General features: G+C 39.7%; 1 protein-coding gene across 4 annotated transcripts in view; it reads left to right on the top strand.

The window, feature by feature from the left end:
* The window catches only part of LOC110964854 (zinc finger E-box-binding homeobox 1-like), a 95,963-nt gene that overhangs the window by 60,424 nt on the left and 11,433 nt on the right, over positions 1 to 24,106 (top strand). For all 4 annotated transcript variants that reach the window (XM_051952997.1, XM_051952996.1, XM_051952998.1 and 1 more), the window contains exons 2-5: positions 6,191 to 6,370; positions 20,777 to 20,935; positions 21,315 to 21,517; positions 23,439 to 23,565. In XM_051952997.1, coding sequence (XP_051808957.1) covers positions 6,191 to 6,370; positions 20,777 to 20,935; positions 21,315 to 21,517; positions 23,439 to 23,565 — 669 coding nt within the window. The remainder of the gene's footprint in view (positions 1 to 6,190; positions 6,371 to 20,776; positions 20,936 to 21,314; positions 21,518 to 23,438; positions 23,566 to 24,106) is intronic.

Raw genomic sequence — 24,106 nt, 5'->3', positions numbered from 1 at the left:
ATTTTTTGCTCACTGTAGGTTCATTTTAACTGCAACATACAGTCCTGCACCTCTGTGGAAACAGCACAACAATGTCTAAAGGAAGAGAGCACTCAAAACTGTATTTTGTGCAACATAATAAAGTCAGAGTGCCATCAACCATTAAAAAAAGGAGAAAAAGAAGTTGAAAAAACTTTTATTCAACATATACAACATTTTTCCAAGAACCCAAAACAGGTGAAAATGTGGTTTTATAAACTATAGATATTGTTTTATTTATCCTATCTGCTCTGGTTGAACGTTGCCTGCAGTTCAATCCAGATCTGAATTTTTGTCACATCACTGTTGGTCATAGCTAAGTCAATAATGGCTTCCTAATTGCGTAGAGAAACACACAATTTTTCATATTTGAAAGAATCTGTCTACAACACAGTTTATTTTTGGCAAATTTTTAAATGGGACATGTTTGATTTTGATGAAATAATTTAATTTAAGCTTGTGTGTAGTTATTTTTCCAAAGGAAACCAAAAGTCTGACATGAGTAGTTCAAGCGCCATCAGAAATTATAATATTCACTGATATGTCTTGTTTTTATGATTTCTTATTAAGATAAATTGTGCAATTTCTGTGATTTTTTGTAATTTCATAACAATATCAGCCTTTCAAATCCAATAGAAGCTTTTGCTTTTCAGAGTCATTATTTTATTTTTATTCTTTTTTACCGTAGTGCCATGTTATTGTTTTTATTTACAACTTATTACAAGTTTTCAACATCACAGGTACTTGAAACATGGCACATGTAAGTACAATGATCCAAAAATGTCTTGCTAATATTAATGACCGGCTACATTCAACCTTTCTGCTGCAGGTGTTAATTCCATCAGATGCGTATATTGAATAAAATTCAGGGGGGAAAAAAAGTGAACAAGTAACTGATGTAGGATTTTATTTAGTGCCTTCTCAAGTTTTCAGTGTTGAGTTTTACGTGGAGCTCAGCTGGTTGTTGTTCCCTGCAGCCAGCACCGTTAAGAATAACTCACCAGTTTGCAGCAGTCAGCCTCTGGAGTGTGGAACAGACACAAGCTGTTTATCTGAAAGTGTAGACCTTTCTATTATTGGAGCTGCCACCAGCCTGTCTGGTTAATAACGCGTGTTTCTGTCTGAGGAGAGACACAGTTTGTTGATTTTTTTGGGAACTTGGCTGCAGTAGTGCCGGCTTTCTGCTGACTGACTGCAGCGTAGTTATTAAATAGACTTTTAATCTGCATCTGGCCGAACCTCAGTGGTTCAAGTTACCATTTAGGTTTTTGGTCACACTGTACTTAGGTTGTCAAATATTGATGTTCAGCTTACATCGAGTTTTTGGGTCGTAAAAAATGTAAGAAGTAGTCTGTCTTTAGGTTGGATGAGGTAACAGCAAATAGGCAAGCGATGAAACCAGCATTTATTTTTAGCAGTAATTTCTCTGTTGATAACATGTTGGACTTTATTTAGCTATTGTGCTCTTTTAGGATTAAAAAGCAACGTGTTCAAAATATATTCCAGCTCTTACACCCAATTAATATGAATATGAGCTGTAACATCTGCAGACAGAACAACAGGTTTGGTTTAGTGTACATCTGAGTAATAACAAATTGATCATTTGCAAGTCAAATTGAACTTGTGGGAGGAAGCTGCAGGCTTTTAACGGTCTTTTATGTGTTTACTTTGATTGCCTGTAGAGCTGACACAGCTGATTAACCGATTAGTTGACCAAGCTGAAATATTTTGATAATAGTCTAAGGAATAACATTTTCAGATTCCTTTTTCTATTGTTGACAAATCCTCACAAACAAATGCTTCATTTCAGTCGATGTCAGTAATTATTAGTACATTTTAGTGACCTATTTTTATGCCAAGCAGAAAATAGTTTCATTTGAGTTTAGCCACTTTAGCCCATTTTCAAGGTACATAGGGAATGCTTTTAATGTTAACACAACAATGAAATGCACACAAATAATAAATAAATGTACACACACATAAAACTAAAGCGGGGTAAAGGATGATCTCACTTCATATAATAAAGTAAAATAAATGTAGAAATAAAGTAGAATTATCAAACATTCATTCGTTATTAATTACACAGGTCTAATTAGTCTTATGAAAAATATTTTCATAGTATAAAAAAGTATTTAGCTTATATTTCTGCACTACAGACCTCTGTTTTCGCCCCAAAACTCTAAAAAAAAGGCATTGTTGTACTGTCTGATATGCTTCTTCATCACAAAAACAACAGAGATCTCTATAGTTTATTTAGAATCAGCTGGTAACATTTCAACATTTTTACTTTTCAGACATATGAAGACATTCTCTTCATGGGATTAGGCTTTAAGAAAAACAAATAACCCATAGCAGGCATTTACATAATTTTTTTGAACAAAAATTTACAATGCACTGGCTTCAGCTTTCATGTTGAATATGTGTGAATATGTGTGGATTTTCCTCATCTTCTGTGGATGAATTTTCGGATTCAAATGAAACAGGATATTTGGGGACGTCCTTTTGGTGTCTGAGAGACTGTGAGTAATAAATCTGTAGCTTAATCAATAGTGGGAATAGTCCCTAATTGCAGCTCTAGTTGACTGAATGATCACGGCTCTGTCACAGTAGACCAAAGGATATGACTGAACCAATATCACTGTACTGAAGTGAAGAATGAGTCTCAAACAGGAACATAATAAGAGATTTGTAACAAAAAATAAGCAGTGTAAATGCTGTGTTTCTGCCCATCATCTGGCTTTATTTTATATCACAAACCAGAGCTCCTGCACATAATAATACTCTTCCTGTTTCACTCCACGACTCGCCCAGCCTCTCACATCGATCCAGACATGCATCGACCTCACCCCACACACACACACACACACACACACACACACACACACACACACACTGTGTTTTTCTATCATTGTGGGGACAAACCATTGACTCCCATTCATATCTAACCCCGAACCCTTACCCTAACCCTAACCTTAACCCAGACCAAAACAATGGCTAACCCTAAAGAAACGTTTTTGCACTTTTACTTTTTTCAGTAACAACAACATGGCCAAGAAAACACTGTTTAAACTTGTGGGAACCGAAATGAGGTTTTCCTACAGTTGTGGGGACATTTGGTCCCCACAAGTATAGGCAGCACCTGAACACACACACACACACACACACACACTCACATCTTTGCATTCCCGGCTCTGCTGGTCTGTCTGGAGCTGTGACAGAATCGTCTTCAGAAAACACTGTATCACTCCTGCAGGGGTGTGTCTGCATTCGGTGTGTGCCACAGTGTGGATGTAGGTGGTGTGTGTGTGTGTGATCCACTCTGCACTGCAATCATGCAAAGAGGTGTGTGTGGTTAAATGCACTACCTGAACTACACATATGCGAGGCTTTGTTTTGCAGTTTGGGACCCATATGTGTGTGTGTGTGTGTGTGTGTGTGTGTGTGTGTGTGTGTGTGTGTGTGTGTGTAGGTGTGTGTGCACCTGTCACCTGTGAACAAACCGCCCGAGTTTTCCTCCTCATTAGGCATCTTCAGCACCTCTGTAGAGATGTACAGCCTCCCTGTAGAGAGAACTGTCATACATGTTCGCATGCTGGCAGCGAAAAAGCAATTATAGCGCCGACCCCGTCATCACCTACATCACCATATACCTTCATATCATGTCGCCTGTGTCTAGTACTTTTGTCCTAAACACACACATTTCTCCCTCTTAAGTTCCCTCAGAGCAGTCCATTCGATCCATTTTTCACCCTGAGCTCCCATTAAGAGTCTGTACCCCACAGACAAACCCACTGACTACAGCACAGTGTAAAATAGATTTGCTTTCTGAGGCTGATAAACAAGTGATTATTTCTCCTCCTGGCTGCCATTTCTCCTTTTTTATGCCTTCTCTGCACGTATGAACAGAGAAGTTGTGTGCACCTCATGTCAGCGATTGATTAACGTTGAGGCTGGTTTTAGAGCCCTGCAGCTAGTGCTGAGCAGTATATTGACATTTTAAGACATATTGATATGTTTTAAACACAAGGTGAGATAATATTGTTTATAATTGTGCAGTTTGATGTTGTTTTTCTTCTGTCATGCCAGAGTTTGCATATCTCCTCTGTCACACTTTCTGCTCATCCTCACCCTCTGTGTCTGCATCTGCCTGATTGACTGTATATATAGAGATGGATGAACCATCTGCGACGTCACCTTTAGGTTTCATGAATAGTAGGTTAGAAGCTCAGTATGGTCAATGTGCCATACTGAGCTTCTAAAAATCAAACCAGCTAACTCTATTATGACAAAAAGCAGAGGTGGAACAGTAGCAGAGCTGGGGTGGGCCATGGACTCCCACTGGTCACTTGATTATGTGTAGCTTAAAGGCTTAATACAATTTAAACAGGTTGGTGGAATCAAAATTCATGCTCAGGTTCCATGTCTGGAACTCTTTGCTATAAAGATCAAAACACTTATTTGTACCAGGCTGTAAACAAGTTTATTTCTACTATAAAGTTGGACATTTTGACATGGAGGTCTATGGGGATTGACTCACTTTTGGAACCAGCCTCATGTGGCCATTTGAGGAACTGCCATTTTTGGAATTTCACAGCTGGCTTTATTTTTCAGCCCTCAAGGTTGAAGCTTGGTCTTCATACAAACCCAGTCATACTTGCTCACATTATCTTCTGCAATGTAGAGGGAGACACAGTACATAGAAAGGTAATTCTTCCAAATGAACTAATTGTTTATTTTTGCTGTGCATCATCGGTTGTAGACAACTATCACTTTATTACAATATCACTGAAGAAATCCGGAAAATTAGAGGATTCTCAGGTGTTCTTATTCCTTCCCCATCAGTCTGTTGTAAATTACCTCATGGTATTGATAAAACTATCTCATTATCATGATTAGGAGTGGAACAGTGCAACAGTATCTCATAATTATTGCTGTTAACTGTTACTAGCTTATGTGGCGTATTTATGTTTCTAGAACATGTGGTTTAAATGTTGGGCTCTATTTGCAGCACACAGTATAATTCAACCATTGTATGTGTTGTACTATGGCAGAAATTGTCCACAAATTCTGAGATATATATTGTGTGTTGCTATTTGGCCTTTAAAATGCAGAGATGTGATTTTTGCACCAAATATTTCATAAGCAATAAATCTGCTGATTATGTTTTCCATTAACAGTTTTGCTTATAAACTCTCAAAGCATGTAAAAAAATATTTCAAATATTTCACAGCTTGAGATGATTTCTTTCAGTGATACCAGAGGAAGTTTAATTTACTGTTATTTATATCAAGGAAAGGTAAATCCCATTTTACAAGTTGGAACTGGCTTTTTAAAATTTTTTATTTGAGTCAGTTATTCTATTATCAAATTAGTTGTTAATTATTTTTGTCTGTCAACTTATATTTGCAGCTCTTGCTGGCTCAGGTTACTCGATTTAACATCATTTTTTTTTAGTTTAGGGTCATTTAATGAGATTTCTGGTTAAATGAAAATACAGCTGAATGTCAACATATTACACTGAATGAAGATTTACTGCATTTGCCTGAATCCCATTTGTCTTCCAAAAGTAATATGGCAGAACGTCTGCACTTCAGTGTTCTTTTATTTCATCATGTTCAGCATGAAAACAGACACACTCCAACATCAGCAGGTGCAGCGCATTTTTTGTCCGACTAATTTTGATCTTCGATTTGATCGCGGTTCCATGTCTTTGTTATTAGTTCAGCTCATTTACATGTAAACTTTGTCCATAATTGACACATTTCTATGACAGACTTGCAGTAGAGAATGAAAGGTTGGTGTGACCAGCATTGTATTTTTTACAGCATTCATATTTAAACATCAGGTCCACATCCTTTATGCCTGAGCTGCATTTAAGAGAACATAAACTATAACAATAGTTTAGTTCAAGAGGTTCTGTCCATGCTGGAAATGATTGAAGGGTAGGCGTACTGTAGATGGGGGCACATAGACGCAGCATATATTCCAATCACGCTGCCGTTAATTGCTTTCATTCTGCTACCCAGATGTGAATCAAACTCTGATTACAGCAACAGGATGCTGGTTCTTCAGCGCTGGAATCGAGAACAAGTGGGATATGGAGCAGCGGTTTAAATCTCCCACCGAGTCCATTAAATCATTTCTAAGCTCTCCATCTCTTTTTCCTCTGCAGTGACAAATTTCAACAATGGCTTGGAGGCCAGTTCAGACTCCGATGATGAGGACAAGCTACACATTGTGGAGGAGGACAGCCTGCAGGAGCCAGAGGTTGCCAACGCTGACGGGACCACGGCACTGGACAGCCATGATGCCGCCATGACAGTATTACCCCACAATGGCTCCTGGAACGGAGGTGAGACGCCTGCACAAAAAACAGGACGTTTATGTGTTCAGGTCAGGGGACTGGATGTGTTTTAGTGTGCTGATTCTCACTGCAGTGGCAACTGTAATGTGTATTTACCCGTCTTAAGACCAGACCTTGAGAATTGATCTTCACATTATCTGTTAATCTGGGGAGGTTTTCTGAACATGTTTGCTCTTTCTCAGCACTGCCTTCTCTCAGATTCACACAATAACACACGTCCTCATGTGGGAGCTGCCCAGTCCACCCACAGGCTTACACAAGCTGTTTCCACACAGAGCTGCAGCAGCACCAGGGAAATAAGTTTAACTTTTACTCAGCTGCACCTTGGTAGGAGCAGCTCAGGCAGGTGAGAGCTTTATTTGTTCTAATCAGACAGATTTGTCCCAGCCTGAACCAACAAATCTGGACTGAAGGCGTTCAAGACAACAAGCAGACTGCACAATAATTTGCAAGAGAATATCCATATGGCTGGCATAAAGCATGGAAGGTGCAGTGAGTCAGCACAGGGTCGGGTAGTGCTCTCATCTTTATATCATCATGCTTTTCTCTTTTAGCAGATGTATTAGAACAGGAGGGAAGATTATGTGCAAAACTGTTATCAAGTTAAACCAAATGAAGCAGAAGCAAACTTGCTACAAGTGTTGTTTTTTTTTTAGCTCTTGCTTCCTAATTGAACAAAATGATCTGAAGTGCACGTACTGTACATAAACACACACAACAGGCATCCTGCTGCCAGTGCTGGAGGCATGAGTCAGCTGAACACGATCGCAGCTCAGTGTGGTGTGACTTTTTCAGATCAGCAGCGATCGGGAGGCCAAGATTTTTTAGCAGTGAGAGCAAATGAGGAAAAAATGCGAGGCTGAAAGAGAAAGGCGGAGGTAAAGTGTGAACATCTGAGGAATAGATACGCTTCAGTAAAGCCTTCAGTAATGCATAATCTTGCCGGCAGTCATGCAGAGGTTTTCCTGTATAATCTGCAGCGCTCACATCCCTCCAAAAAAACTTTTAATAAATCCCGTACAGTCCCTAACAGGCTAACATGCCTTTTAATAATACAGCACTCTGCCTCGGGGCTGCTCTTTACAAGCAGTTTGTGCTGCTCCTCGTGTGAATGAGTACTGTAAGCAACACCTTCCATGTTACATCTTCTAAGATCAGAGATCGCTTTTGGGCTTATTTTACTTACAGACTTGGTAATTGTTTGGTATCTGCGAGACATAAAGTGCAGCGTTTTACATTTGCACGGGCGCTACGCTCAACATGCAGCACAATGCAAATACAGCAGATGTGATTACTGAGCCGCTGCACAGATCAAAGAGATGACTGGTGAAGTGAAAATCAGAGGGAAACTAATCCAGTCAGAGATTTAATGAAAATGAGAAATGTGCCTATGGAATGTATTGTTATGCTGTCAAACGGGCACATAAAAACTGATTTAATGTTATAATGTAATGGACATATGTGGACGTATGTTTGGTCTATTAGTTACTGTCCAACTTTTTGGAAGTTTCTTGACATTTTAGCCTCTGTAGATCCGTTTTTAGTTGCTTAATCTTCTAAGAAGCTGTTTATAAAGGATCCTATACACTGTACTATTTTTTTGTGATTTGCCAGACACGAGGGTGAGTCTTGGGACATGTCCACTGTTGTAGTGATGATGTGATGATGGTGAAGAAATTCTCTGCTGACACCATCTTGTTTATATATTAAAAAGGTTTATTAAAACAAAGACAGCATCACAGACACCATGGCATGCCTCTGAGAGGATTCAAGGCCTGATAGAAACTCTGCAGAGCAACTGTTTTTCCTAGCTTATATAGGTGGGTTCTTCACATAAACCCAGCAGATGATGAGATGTATGGTTACAGGTACGTCGTTGTCTGCACAAGCAATAGCAATAAAGCCATAAAACAAGAAACTCGTTTTAAGAAATCTGGTGTTTAACTTAGGAATTTTTAACATTCCCATCTCCTAACTTAGAAGGCCACCTGGAACAACACTGCTAAAAAACGATTTAGATGTTTTCTGATCAAATGTAAGGCATCCATAACTGTACAATCTGACAGATTGCAACAAATATTGTGTTCAATCCATCTCACAGTGTTTCATGAAATGAAGCGGCAATATCGCCGATGGTTTGCAGCTCAGTACTTTAGGAGTGTGTCTGAGTGCATCTACCTGCTCTGTCTTTGATCAGATTAGTTCATCCTCCCTCAGCCTCGGGGAGCGCCTGCTCGCCTGCAGAGCCAGATGTTCTGCTCTGTCTGTCTCTTACTTTTAGGCCTGCCTGTACAGCACCTCATCCTAAAGACTAATCTAACGACTGCAAACTCGCTCTGACACATGCTGTCTCTCCTCCTCCTGAATTGACTCTCCCCCACTCCATCTTTCTCTGATAAAACACAAAGGCGAGTCTCATCATCATCACTCCTTGTCATCTCCGGGCTCAGACTGGTGTCAAACTGCTTCTCCTGTTCTCCTAAAACAATGGCTGTCTCGATATCAAGGCGACGAGTCTGAAATCCTTGAAATGACCTAAATGTAAGGCCTCGAAAATGAAAGAGTGTTATAACACAGTTAGCAGAAGGCTTATTTTTAATGTTCTTTTATGTCATGTTAGTGTGTTTGTGCAGGTGTTCCCTCTATAGATTATAGCATTGAGTGCTTTAATTTACATATTAATTAGGAAGAACAGACCTGTATGTTCACACCTTTATTATTTTCATACATCCTTATAGCTCCTTTTATTCTACCTCATTGTACAGGAGCAGGGCTGCAACAAATATGTTTTCCCTTTTGATTAAGCTGCCAAGCGTTTTTTTGATCATTTTCAAGTTACTGTTTAGTGTCTGAGGTGTTAGGAAGTAGTGAAAAAACTGCCAATTAAGCAAATTAATGATGGACTCACATGTTTCCAGAATGTGTCTTTCTTTTGTTCCTGTTCTAAATGGCCATTTTTTGAGTGTCTATAGCCTGTCTAGCACCTGAGCTGCTACTGTACATGCTCCCTTCAGGAAGGAAACTGTCTCTGCATCAGTGCAATCAACAGTGTAGAGCAACACAACTGACAACCGATACAGACTAGAACAAGACCGGGACTTTCTTTCGCTTCTGACTTTCTCACTGAGTGATTATTTGTCATGGAAATAGAGGAATTTTAACAGCACTACCATTGTTTTTAATTTGTGTTTGGTGAGTTTGCAGACAAAATTGTGGATATAAAACTGGTATTTTAGAGGTGCAAAGCAGCAGACTGAGTAATGGCTCAGAGGTGACATCTGGTTAGCATGTAGCTTTAAATGACTCTTTCAGTCACTATTTTAATGTCAATTTATACCAAAAAACATGATAAAAATAAAACCTCACAATGTGAAGGCAATTGTGACTTTTTTGTCTTTATGGTTAATATTACGACTATTATTAGTTCATTTGTTGATTTAAAAAAATACAGACTATTTTTCTCTTTATTGATTAATAGATTTATAATTACTTGATTTCTGCAGCTGAGTTTGTGTAACTAAACATACATGCCATGGAAGGACAGCAGTGTTGGCTTTGATATTAGTGAAATAATAATGTAATGACTTCTCTCATTAGCACTGCTGGGCTGTTGGGTGACTGCTGAGAGTTGAGTCAGCTAAACTGCATCTTGTTTGTGTTTGCAGACAGGTTTCTCGGCGCTGCATGTCCACTTGACAGAACAAGTTTAGTCATGCAGGATGCATCACATCAGCTTTATTAAACCCACTTGGACCTCATGTTGCTTCTAAATCAGCTTCCGTCTGTCCTCCCTCCTGCTCTGCCCGTGTATAGTTTCAGAGGTTTCACCAGCTGCAGCAAGTGCAGACAGAAATAGACTTTTTGGCGGCTTTGTGTCTTTATTTAGTTTTCTCAATTGGTTGTCGTCGTACTTCCAGACAGCACAGAAAAGCTCTTTAAAACTCTTAAAATTTAAACCCTCCTGTAAGTAAGTTTGCAGGATCAGCACTTACCCTTGCAGCACACTTTGAAAAACACACCTGAGCTTGCAAACAAAACAGCAAAAGTGCCACCAGATTTAACAAGCAGAGGCAGAACCAAGTTTGCATTCAACAGCAGAGGTTGATTGGCTTGTGTTTACACCGATTCTCAATGCCCTTTTAATCCTCGATTCCCTGCAAACAGCTCAGCCTACGCAAGCATCTGCCTTCATCTGAACAGCAGTCAGTTACAGCCAAGCAGGAAATACTAAAACCATGGAGACGGCGAGAATGTGACACTCAGAGATATTGCTCTGAAGGCTTGTTTCATTGTTGCTGAATAAAGCCTTACATGGTGTGAGCTCTGCTCATGACTGCTGCTCGCTCTCTTTCACTTTGTTTCTCTCCCTCTCTCTGCTCCATCCTTTCTCCTCTGTATACTCACTAATTCTCTGCAGTCGGTGATCCCTTTTCATTTCTTTGTGTTCTTCTGCTGGGCTTTTCCTCTTGCCTTCTGCTTTTGTTTCCTATTTTCTCCTCTATCTCCTTCTTGCTTCTTCTCCTGTTAAGTATCCGACTACAGATCCTGTATGAAAGCGTCTCCTGTGTGTTTGAAGTGATAGCTGCTGCTCTGACTTTGGGTTTTATTAATTATCCGTGCAAAGTTTGCTAAGTTTGTTGTTGTTGTTTGGTCAACCTCAGCATTGCTGTCACTTATTCAACTTTTTGGAACAAACTTAACTTTTCGAACTTGTTAAAACAAAGCACCAGCAGGCAAATTTGAACCTGACATCAGCATAATACATACCTATAGAGCAGGCTTTGATTGGGATTGGTAACTTTTCAGATGATAACTTGTAGAAACTTATATGATGAGTAATGTTAGTATTGGGTCTGGCCTAATAGCATCAACTAACATCTAAAACAAATGAACACACATTCAGCTTCCACTGTAATGCAAACATGCAGGTTGTAAGGTTTTTATGCATTCTTGCAAACTATTTTTGACTATATACACACGTGGACAAAATTGTTGGTACCCCTCAGTTAAAGAAGGAAAAACCCACAATTCTCACTGAAATCACTTGAAACTCACAAAAGTAACAATAAATAAAAATTTATTGAAAATTAAATAATCAAAATCAGCCATCACTTTTGAATTGTTGATTAACACAATTATTTAAAAAAACAAACTAATGAAATAGGGCTGGACAAAAATGATGGTACCCATAACTTAATATTTTGTTGCACAACCTTTTGAGGCAATCACTGCAATTAAACGATTTCTGTATTTGTCAATGAGCGTTCTGCAGCTGTCAACAGGTATTTTGGCCCACTCCTCATGAGCAAACAGCTCCAGTTGTCTCAGGTTTGATGGGTGTCTTCTCCAAATGGCATGTTTCAGCTCCTTCCACATATGTTCAATGGGATTCAGATCTGGGCTCATAGAAGGCCACTTTAGAATAGTCCAACGCTTTTCTCTCAGCCATTCTTGGGTGTTTTTGGCTGTGTGTTTTGGATGGTTGTCCTGTTGGAAGACCCATGACCTGCGACTGAGACCAAGCTTTCTGACACTAGGCAGCACATTTCTCTCCAGAATGCCTTGATAGTCTTCAGATTTCATCGTACCTTGCACACTTTCAAGACACCCTGTGCCAGATGCAGCAAAGCAGCCCCAAAACATTACTGAGCCTCCTCCATGTTTCACCGTAGGGACAGTGTTCTTTTCTTCGTATGCTTGGTTTTTGAGTCTATGAACATAGAGTTGATGTGCCTTACCAAAAAGCTCCAGTTTGGTCTCATCTGTCCAAAGGACATTCTCCCAGAAGCTTTGTGGCTTGTCAACATGCATTTTTGCAAATTCCAGTCTCGCTTTTTTATGAGTTTTTTTCAGCAGTGGTGTCCTCCTTGGTCGTCTCCCATGAAGTCCACTTTGGCTCAAACAACGACGAATGGTGCGATCTGACACTGATGTACCTTGGCCTTGGAGTTCACCTTTAATTTCTTTGGAGGTTGCTCTGGGCTCTTTGGATACAATTCGAACGATCCGTCTCTTCAATTTGTCATCAATTTTCCTCTTGCGGCCACGTCCAGGGAGGTTGGCTACTGTCCCGTGGGTCTTGAACTTCTGAATAATATGAGCCACTGTTGTCACAGGAACTTCAAGCTGTTTAGAGATGGTCTTATAGCCTTTACCTTTAAGATGTTTGTCTATAATTTTTTTTCGGATGTCCTGGGACAATTCTCTCCTTCGCTTTCTGTTGTCCATGTTCAGTGTGGTACACACCTTTTCACCAAACAGCAGGGTGACTACTTGTCTCCCTTTAAATAGGCAGACTGACTGATTATGAGTTTGGAAACACCTGTGATGTCAATTAAATGACACACCTGAGTTAATCATGTCACTCTGGTCAAATAGTTTTCAATCTTTTATAGAGGTACCATCATTTTTGTCCAGGCCTGTTTCATTAGTTTGTTTTTTTAAATAATTATGTTAATCAACAATTCAAAAGTAATGGCTGTTTTTGATTATTTAATTTTCAATAAATTTTTATTTATTGTTACTTTTGTGAGTTTCAAGTGATTTCAGTGAGAATTGTGGGTTTTTCCTTCTTTAACTGAGGGGTACCAACAATTTTGTCCACGTGTGTATGTACCTACAGTTAAAAGCAGTATGTAAACAGATTTTTCAGGATGTAACTTCACTGCTATTAGTGCTGCAATCACAATAACTGGAGCAATTTGTTTTTTATTGTTCTAGTTTATTTCTTTACTCCTAAACTTTCTTTTTTCCCTGATTACTGTACACAGAGAGCTAAGATTCATTGGAGTCTAATTCCTTATTGCGTGTACAAATTTGGCCAATAAAGTTGATTCTGATTCTGAAATGTAGAGTCTTCAAGCTTTTTAAGAACTGAATTTTAGATGGTCACTTTTTTGTCTTTTCTGAATGGACGTCTGCTTTAATTAGCAACCGTATCCATCACTTCCAAGGATAGTAACCGGTGATATAATACCTGAACAAAGGTCTTTGATCAGCTGCAGGGACTTCCTCTGTAAATCTGTATTCACAAGGCTTCCATTTTTTTTGTTATCAACAACACTAAAGCCTGGTTACTGGAGTTTTGGAACCAGTGCCGATACCAATTTTTCAGCTGGGAAACGATTCCAGTATCTCTGTATTGAATCTGCAACCAAACTAGTTCACTTCATCCATCCATCCATTCTCTACACACCGCTTTATCCTCACTAGGGTTGTGGGGGGTGCTGGAGTCTATCCCAGGCAGGGGACACCCAGGACAGGTCGCCAGTCTGTCGCAGGGCTACATATACAGACAAACAATCACACTCACATTCACACTTACGGGTGAATGTGAGAGTCATCAATTAACCTCAGCATATTTTTGGACTGTGGGAGGAAGCCAGAGTGCCCGGACAAAACCCACGCATGCTCAGGGAGAACATGCAAACTCCATGCAGAAAGATCCCAGGCCCACCCCAGGATTTGAACCGTGGATCTTCTTGCTGCAAGGCAAAAGTGCTAACCACTACCCCACTGTGCAGCCCAGTTTGCACTTCATGTTTTAATGAATGTTTTGTTCTAAATAACTTAATGTTCACTAATGAAGAATTTGTCTTTACATGTAGGTAAATCAAAAATAACACAAGTGAAGTCGAGAATTAAACATCTTATGTCCTCTCCACCAAACCACGTAGCCTCTACTCTATTAAGGTAGCTTTTAAGTTCATGCTACAGATTTGTTTCTAAATACTATTACAGTGAATTTAACTCCAGTCAGAAACTATTTTTTAGCAGCTGACAACGGTAACAGTAATTCAAGATTTGCCACTGCTGAGTCAAGACAAAAATGTGCCTATGCTGTTAACATTAAGGTATGACTTTCTATGTATGTGGTAGAAAACCAGGCTTAAATTTTAGTTTTTGTAAGTGCAGTGAGTGGAATGTTTTGGTTTGATGGGTGTCTTAAACAGCCAGTGTTGATAGTGTAGTGCTACTATTAATTAAACTCATAATAATGTTATGTCTATGGAGAATTGTCTTATATTAGCACATTAGCTTCCAATTAACAACTAACTAACAACTGACAACCTGTGAAAGTAGCTGTGTTTGCGAGCTAGGTCATGAAACAAGCAGGGAGAATAGGCACGAGTGAGATAAAGGTTGTCACAAGAGAGCAAAAGATGGGTCATTGTTCCTTATTTTCCATCTCACCAGCTAGGTGATGGTGTGCCATCATCTGCTGAGCTGCAGAATTCATGGGAATAGATGCTCTGATGCTAACATTTCCACTTTCCTGACAAGCTAGAACCGGCTAGCTACATCACTACCATAGCAAACAGATGTCATTCAGGCTTGAGTGCCATGAGAGTCATCACGTACAGGGTTGTGTTTAAACAGTTGTATTTTTTAGAATAAATTAAGTAGTTCTTGTGTTGACTGTGAGGACACCGCTTGACTCCGCATCACTGAAGCTGTGATGCTTCCTTTGCTTGCTGCATGTGCTGCGTAGTTAGAGTGCTCACTGCTGGATTAACTATGTGATGACATCTGTTTAAACTTATCCCAAGCTTGTTTTTGTTGTTATGTGTGGAGTTTCTACTTGTTTTTCTACTGTTGCTTGTAGATCATTCATTGTCTGTGTTTTCTGACCCTTGGCCACTGTCAGGTGCTTTTCATGGTTATCATGTAGGATGGTAAACCTGTGTCTGCATTTACACCCTCATTTTAGTTCATCTTTAGTACAAAAGAGCATTTAAGTAGATAAAATGTCAGTGCAAGTGCTGCTAACAATGACATTATGCATATGTTCAGAACGCGCTAAACTAAACAGAACACGCATTGGCGGCGGTGCCTGTTCTGTTTCAGCTGCACCTGCAGAAGAAAATCGGCCCGCTCGCTCCTTTAGAAAAACATTAACAAACCAGGAAAGAGCAACATTTTTAGTGTGTGTGGAGGAGCTCTGTCGGCATTGGAGGGGAGTCATGGAAAAGTCATGAAACGTTGCAGCGCTGCAGAGCCACGGTGGGAACCCTTCAAAGGCTTTTGCGGGATATTTTTGGATTGTCTGACTTTCAGTACTTTCTTTTCCTGCCCGTCTGAGGCAAGAGGAGAAGGCAGGGAGAGCAGCTGGTGTTGAATTGGTCCTCTGGTGAGAGATCGGTGTGGGCTGCTCCCCCTGCAGTCTGGGCCGCACTGCAGCTCCAATCCATCCTGCCTTATAAATTCACCACGGACTCATGGTGACAGGTTCTGGCAAGGTATACGAGTGCAGTGTGTGCAGAGAATGTGTGTGTGTGTGTGTGAATAACTCTGCTGGTGTGTATGTGTGTTTGTGTGCACCACATGATTTCCTGTTTTCATTCCTTTCTGATATTCCACATGTGTGTGTTGCAAGGTTCCTGGTCGTCATTACCGCGTGGCTTTTTTTTCTTTTGCAAGACATTAAGTGTAATTGTAGAGTGCGGTGGGAAAATATGCAGAGAAGGTGTATCGAGTGAAGAAAGGAGGAGGAAAGATGGAACAAAATGAAGCGAGCAAAGGAAGGAGATGAAGTTAGATGAGGAAAAGGCAGAGAAAGAAATGCAGCTATGGATGGAAGTGAAGGAAAGCCCAGTAACTCACGGTACATGTGAAAGTGACATGCAGCCACAGCAGTGTTTTCAGCTTGTTTTGGTAACCTCTCTGTCTGCACGGCAACAATAGAAACTCCAGTAAATCTTTTCTACATCTAAGTTCTGTTTAACAGCTTAGATCTGTAATGTTGGAGGGATAATTCTGCTGAACATGTAATCTAGTGGCAGAAAGTTGGCCACCACTTTGATAAATAATTAAGAGATGAGGTGTTTTTTACCAAACAAAACACGATGTTGCAATTTTATTCTGGAATTTGATGCTTTTCTCTGTTTTGTGAGATTGTAAAGTGAGTACCGTATATGCTTCTGGGATGTTTTTACTTTAATATTCTGCAATTTAATGAAGTTGCATTACATGATAGTTTACCTTAGTGGCTTTTACATTGTCATTTGGAAGTAACTTTGTGTTTAGTCCTGTTCCGCATGTGGACGGAGCCGCCAGTCTTACTATTAGTGGACAATCAGCTCCATCACAGGAGCCACTTTAAGAGGTTTGAAAACAGAAAACTGTATTCCTTAATGTAAACACACAAAAGTCTCTAGTCAGGCCCAAATTTAACATTTTCAGATTTATTTACACTACTTTTCAGAAGTTTGGGGTCACTTAGGAATGTCCTTATTTTTGCAAGAAAAGAAGGTTTTAAATGAAGATAACATTAAATAAATCAAATACAGTCTAGACATTGTTAACGTGATAATTGACTATTCTGGCTGGAAAACGGTTGATTTTTAGTGGAATATCTACATAGGGGTACAGAGGAACATTTCCATCACTCCTGCTTACTAATGCGACATTGTGCTAGCTAATTGTGTTGAAAGGCTAACTGATGAGAAAACTCTTGGGCAATTATTTTAGCACATGGATAAAAGTGTGAGTTTTCATGGAAAACATGAAATTGTTTGGGTGACCCCAAACCTCATTTAATGTTTGGTTTTCAAGGCCATACTTGTGATTAACTTTGTTTTTGAGACTCTCTGTACACTGCAGTTTCAAGGTAGAATTGTTCATCCATGATATCGGCTGTTTATCTGGCTTATGATGTGTCTTCTAGGTTGTAGTACAAAACACCATATGGACATGTTAACAAGGTAAAGAATAAATGTATTTTTCACTGGAGAGGGTCTTTAAATATTGGTCCTAGTCAGGTTTCTTCCATTTTTTCCTGTTAAATGGTTCCTTATCTAAATTGAGGGTCTAAAGCTAGAGGATGTTGTACGCCGTGCAAAGTATTAAAAGTACATAAATAAAACTGAAAGAAGCTGTGAGATAAGTAAAACTGAGAATCAGGAGGTGTGGAGAAAGAGGGAGGCGAGAAAACGAGAGTGAGTTGAGAGAGGTGGAGAAGGAAGCTTGAAAGGTAGACGAGTGTGTCTCAGAGGGGGAACGGGAGATTTGGAAAGCTTTTGGATGAGATCATGGGAAGCTAAGATCTGTGTGTTTAAAATGAGGCTTAACAGGGCTCGGTCTGGACCCGCCCCTCCTTTATGAACACGCACACACACACACACACACACACACACACACACACACACACACACACACACACACACACACACACACAGTGCAACATACACTGCTCCTTTCTTTCTTACGGCTGTGATTGCAGGTCTTGCAGACTAACACACAAGCTGCACCTGTCCCTGACATGGCTCAGCAGGAAGAGGCGTGGCCTTTGGCACCGGTCCCGCCTGCATTTAAAAAATCCTCCATCGCCATGGTAACGCTGGTCACAGTAGTTTCACCTCGCTTGCTTGTTCTTATCAGCGTTTTTTTTCCTTGTGCACAGAAAGTGAAGTAACCCCTCTGCCTCAGTTCCTTCTCCACTGTTGTGCTGTAGACATGAGCGTATAACACAACACCAGATCTTATCAAGGCCACAGTCATCAGGAGAGCTGGTCCTTCTCTCACAGTGATGAAACCCTGTTTACTAATACTCTCACTGCTGATAAGAAAGTTTGTGGAAACAGCATCTTTAAGAAGAGTGGTTTTACATCCGTAAATCTGGATTACAGACAAAACAAAAAGGCTCTGAGATAAATTGGTGTCAGTATTTGAGTTAAAAATGAATAAAAAAATAACCACGTAACTAATATTAACCTGTAGCCTCACTTGGCTTTGAACTGAAATTAATCATAACTTACTTTGAACTAATTTTTTACCGCAATATAAAGTCCTGCACCTCTGTGGAAACAGTAAAACCATAGCTAGAAGGAAAGAAAAACTCCAAAATATTTTATGTGCAGTATGATGAAATTATAACGGCATGAAATGAGAGAAAAAAATGGAAGTTTAATTTGTTTGATTTTTAATTTTACAAAAATTGGAATCACCATAAAAAGCATTTTTCCAAGTTCCCAATACTGGGGAAAACGATGTAGATAATTTACTACTTCAATTTTTAATTTGTTTCCAACTTCCCTTCTATCTGTTCTGTCTAAACACCGCCTGCAGTTCAACACAGGTTAGCTGAAAAGTCTCTGAATATTTGTCACATGTCTGCTGGTTGCAGTCCAATCAGTAATGACTTCTCAGTTACACTGAAGTATGCAAAATGATTTTTTTTTTTGTTTGTTACTTTCGCAGATTTTGATTACTGCAAACATTTTATTTTTGGTAAGTTTTTAAAGATATCACCAAAAATAGAGAAAAACTAAAGTTACATTTTTTTGCCTTCAGTTCAGCCCAGGTTAGCTGAAAAGTCTCTGAGTTTTTGTCATAAGTCCAATCAGTAATGACATCTTAAAGAATGCATAATTTACTGTTTTTGTAGATTCTGATTACCACGAACACTTTATTTTTGTTAAATTAATGATAGCTTCCATACTTGTGTCTTTGAAAGTAGTGGACACTATGGAAAGTGGAAGGCTATAATAAGGGGAAAAAAGGGCTGTTCATTTGGTTTATGGGAAATGTTGGATTCAGTGTTTTGGGAGTTTTGTCGAGAAGTCAAGATATTGCTGCTTCTGTCACTTCAAATGTCAAATGATGAGCTGCAGGAATGTATAGTACGACAAAATAAAGTGTTTTTTATACATTAAACCGTGTAAACATATTGTAGTAGACCCAAAAAATAAAACCAAAAACATAAATGTGCATACAGTGTACTTTATCGTCACTTATCAACTTTGACTGAGTACGACTGTTCACTTTATTGGTAATCTTGTAAATGTTGCACAGGACAATGTACTTTTAGCAACGTTTTCAAAATAAGGGCTTTGATCCTAAGCTGACATTTTCAAAATTTTAATTAATTTGATCTTTCTTTGCCATTAGCAGTTTGTATCAGTGATTTAAAGTTATCATTGTGGCTCTTGATGTAGCCAGACACATTGAATGAAATATAAATGCGGCTTTTTTTTCCCATTCTGCTCTGCAAACATCTGAAATCAGTTCCCCGACACAAAAGGACAGCACATTTTAGCTCGGTCATACTTGTTTATATCATTTATTCAGAATGAAATAAGTGTAAAATTGCATGAAGTAACCTTTGAAACACCTCCAGTGTTTAGTTTGTGGCAGGTAAATCTGTGACCGCATTTATTACTGTCTGTTTTGTTCCACGTCTTTAAGGTTAATTTGAATAGAAAAGTGTGTTTACTGAGACTAGAGGACAGACTGTCAGTGTGGTTCTGCCTCTACGTCTCTGGGTCACTTTCCTCCTTAAGTGCCACATTTAAATCAAGCCCAGGGCTGCAATTATTCCTTGAAAGGCTCGTTATGGTTACAGTGAGACATAAACTGTCTCAAAATGCAAAGCAGCTGTGTCAACTGAGCATCTTATCAGGATGGATCAGTAACAGATGACCTGGATCTAACAATTGTATATGCAATTAAAGATCATTTCTAAACATTTAGTACAGCGCTCATAAAAAGCACAGGGTTTTAGTAAATGTCGCCCCACATGTAAAGGATTTCACAGTTCAGACATCATATCAGCTGCAGCTTTTTCCTTCTAACCTTCGCCTGCTGAGTAATTTAGCACCTGAAAAGGTCAGCAGAGCAGCTTTAATGGAATATCTTTATGTGGGGTTGTAAAAATGTTAGCACACAGTTTTATACAGAAATTAGGTCTTAAAGTAGGAGTGCTTTTAGGTGATTTTCCTTTCACCTTTCTCATCTGTAAATGTGGCAACATTTAGTGACTGTTTATGTCCTTCATGAGGGTTTCTGCTTCTTAAAGGTGAAGAGTTTTAAATGTTTGGCCAACATGTAGCTGTCAGAAACCTCTGATTCAAAATGCAAACTTTTTTTTCTGTGCTCATTTTAATTCCAACGTTTAAATTTCTTTGCAGCTCACTTCTGATGATGTGATATTGATTGGTGGAAATTGGTTATAGGGCTATAAAATCAATCTGTGCACCTTTAAAGAATAAAAAACTTCAGAGCCATATCATTTCGGAAATTAAAAAAGAAAAAGATTAGAAATATAAACCGTAGATTTTGCAGAAATCTGACATGAATGGTGTCTTTCTTGGTTCAAGAGAGGATCGTGTTCATTCTATAAAGAAATCATGTGGCGCCCTCTAGTGGTGCTGCTGCAAAACAACATCACACAAGTCTTCAGATTGTGAAAATACACCATCAGATGCTTTACAATGTGTTTGGAAAAATCAGTAAATCCAAGAAGTTAATTGATTTTAGCTTGACTGTGTCTGTTAAAGCTAAAGAAAGAGGTTTACAACATCCAAACCAAGAAATAAATGATCTCCACTCTCAGTTTGATAGCTGTGCTTTCTTTAAGGATCTGTTATCGTAAACGCTGTGTATCTGTGCTTGCAGTGAAAGAGGAGTGTGTGTCGGAAGAGGAGGAGGAAGAGGAGACTGTGAAGGATGCTCTAGTGGAGGAGATCCTCCAACAGGGAGACACAGCCATCATCTATCCCGAAGCCCCCGAAGACGAGCAGAGTCCAGCAGAGACCGGAGGCGCTGATGAAAACGGTAACTTACGAGCTAACACACTCCAGCTTGACTTCACCAGACAAGACTTGAACATGATGACACTCTAATAATTTAGGAAATGTTTACAGATCAGCCAAACATCATTTTTTTCAGTATTATAAAGTTGGATATCGTGTTTGTAGCACTAAATTCCATAAACACATTTTGCTTTGTGTTGTTAAATTCCACCAAATTTCAAAAGACTTCAGTTTGCTGTTTTTACACTTGACTTTACAAGGTGTGATCAGAGGATTTTCCAGAAGCTGTTTGACCATCGTAGAAGCACTTCAGATGACATTTGCAGGCAGTTTAAGTCACATGAAGGATGGTAGAAATGAAGCTTCCTCTCTCATGTTCCTCTCCGTCTTCTCCCCAACAGGAACGCCAGATTCCTTCTCCCAGTTGCACACTTGCCCCTACTGCTCCCGGGGCTACAAGCGCAATGCCTCGTTGAAGGAGCACATTAAGTATCGCCACGAGACCAGCGAGGACAACTACAGCTGTTCACACTGCAGCTACACCTTCACCTACCGATCGCAGCTGGAGAGGCACATGAGCCACCACCGGGGCACCAGGGAGCAGGTAAAACCCCCAGGCCTGAGGAAGTCGATTCTCAAGTTGTTGGAAGTCTCTTTTTCAAATTTAAGTGTCTGCTGATTTTTTTTTAATACTCTTCATCTCCTTTACTGCAGTTTGTTGTATTATTTCTTCAAAATTAACATTCAGCTGCAGCCTGTTATATAAGCAAACAGTAAAAATGTCCACCAACATAATCAACCTTAGCTCTATAGTAAAATTGAAAGAAATCTTTAGCAAGTCTTTGCAACGGTCAGATCTTTTACCCAGTGTTCTGATGAAGTATTGATTTGATTCCAACAAAGAAAAAAGTAAATACAGATTTCTGTATACACTCTCTGCTCACTTTATCAGGTACACCTGTTCAATTGCTTGTTAACACAAATAGCTAGTCAGCCAATCACATGGCCACAACTCAATGCATTTAGGCATGTGGACGTGGTCAAGACAACTTGCTGAAGTTCAAACCGAGCATCAGATTGAGGAAGAAAGAGGATTTAAGTGACTTTGAACGTGGCATGGTTGTTGGTACAAGACGGGCTGGTCTGACTATTTCACAAACTGCTGATCTACTGGGATTTTCACACACAACCATCTCTAGGGTTTACAGAGAATGGGCTGAAAAAAAGAAAGTATCCAGTGAGCAGAAGTTCCATCCATTCTCTATACACCGCTTCATCCTCACTACGGTCGCGGGGGGTGCTGGAGTCTATCCCAGCTGACTCGGGCGAAGGCAGGGGACACCCTGGACAGGTCACCAGTCTGTCACAGGGCTACATATACAGACAAACAATCACACTCACATTCACACCTACGGACAATTTAGAGTAATCAATTAACCTCAGCATATTTTTGGACTGTGGGAGGAAGCCGGAGTGCCCGGAGAAAACCCACGCATGCACAGGGAGAGCATGCAAACTCCATGCAGAAGGATCCCAGGCCCACCCCGGGATTTGAACCAGGATCTTCTTGCTGCAAAGCGAAAGTGCTAACCACTACCTCACTGTGCAGCCCTGAGCAGAAGTTGTGTGGACCAAAATGCCTTGTTGATGTGAGAGGTCAGCGGAGAATGGGCAGATTGCTTGGAGATGATAGAAAGGCAACAATAACTCAAATAACCACTCGTTACAACAAAGGAATGCAGAATACCATCTCTGAATGCACAACACGTCCAACCTTAAAAAAGATGGGCTACAGCAGCAGAAGATCACACCTGGTGCCACTCCTGTCAGCTAAGAATAGGAACCTGAGGCTACAATTCACACAGGCTCATCAAAACTTGACAATAGAAGGTTGGAAAAACATTGCCTAGTCTGACGAGTCTCTATTTCAGCTGCAACATTCAGATGGTCAGAATTTGGCATAAATGACATGAAATTGTGGCTCCATCCTGCCTTGTATCATAGTTCTGGCTGCTGGTGGTGTAATGGTATGGGGGATGTTTTCTTGGCACACTTTGGGCCCCTTAGTACCAACTGTGCATCATTTTAACTCCACAGCCGACCTGAGTATTGTTGCTGACCATGTCCATCCTTTTATGACCACGGTGTATCCATCCTCTGATGGCTATGTACAGTAGGATAATGCACCATGTCACAAAGCTCAGATCATCTCAAACTGGTTTCTTGAACATGACAATCCAATCCAATGGCCTCCACAGTCACCAGATCTCAATCCTATAGAACCTTTGTGATGTGCAGCTGACAAATCTGCAGCTACTGTGTGATGCTATCATGTCAATGTGGACCAAAATCTCTGAGGAATGTTTCCAGTACCTTATTAAAAGTATGACACCAACACTTAAGGCAGTTCTGAAGGGGGTCCAACCTTTTACTAGCAAGGTGTACTTAATCAAGTGGCCAGTGAGTGTATATATATATATATGTATTCATTTCAATTAAATGGACGTTTCTTTTTCCTGTCTTAGCGTCACGTTTCTCAGTCGACAGGAGGATCAGGAGGAACAGGTGGAACACGCAAGTTTAAGTGCACCGAATGTTCCAAGGCCTTCAAATACAAACACCACCTGAAGGAGCATCTACGCATTCACAGTGGTGAGCTTCTACAGAGTTTGGTTTCCAATCTGCACTCAATTATAGGAGTGTACTGCAAAGCAAGCTTAACATAGTCAGGCTTTATTGTTTGTGTAAACTAGTTCAACAAAACCTCAAACCCCAAGAACAAAAAAATGGGCATCACAACAGTGGTTATTAAGTTTATTTGTTAATCCAAGTTTTCTTAAGCAGGTTGTGTATGCACTTGCATAAAAATGTGTGTTTTTATGGAGAGAAAAAAGTAAGACCACCTTATACGGGAGAAAAATCTTTTTCTGTTTGTTTGTTGTTATTAATCATCACAGAGATTGATAAAGCTATTTGGAAGATGTGCAATTATTAAGACAATGTTTGAGAAAAGGCTCAAACCTATGTGTGCAAAAACATTTGTTTTGTGAATTTTTTTGTAATAAAATTAACTGGTCACCTGCATCATTTCAAAGGAAATGGTTAAGCATTGTAACTGCAAATGATGCAAGAGGGGAATGCTTGTAGAGAATTGGTAACAGATTAGGAATCATAGGGTGCTCCACAGATAAAT

Source organism: Acanthochromis polyacanthus, chromosome 9 (genome assembly GCF_021347895.1).
Source record: "Acanthochromis polyacanthus isolate Apoly-LR-REF ecotype Palm Island chromosome 9, KAUST_Apoly_ChrSc, whole genome shotgun sequence".
NCBI classification, from domain to species: Eukaryota; Metazoa; Chordata; class Actinopteri; family Pomacentridae; genus Acanthochromis; species Acanthochromis polyacanthus.
The sequence above is the reverse complement of the archived record's forward strand: the minus strand, read 5'-3'. Positions and strand labels throughout refer to the sequence as shown.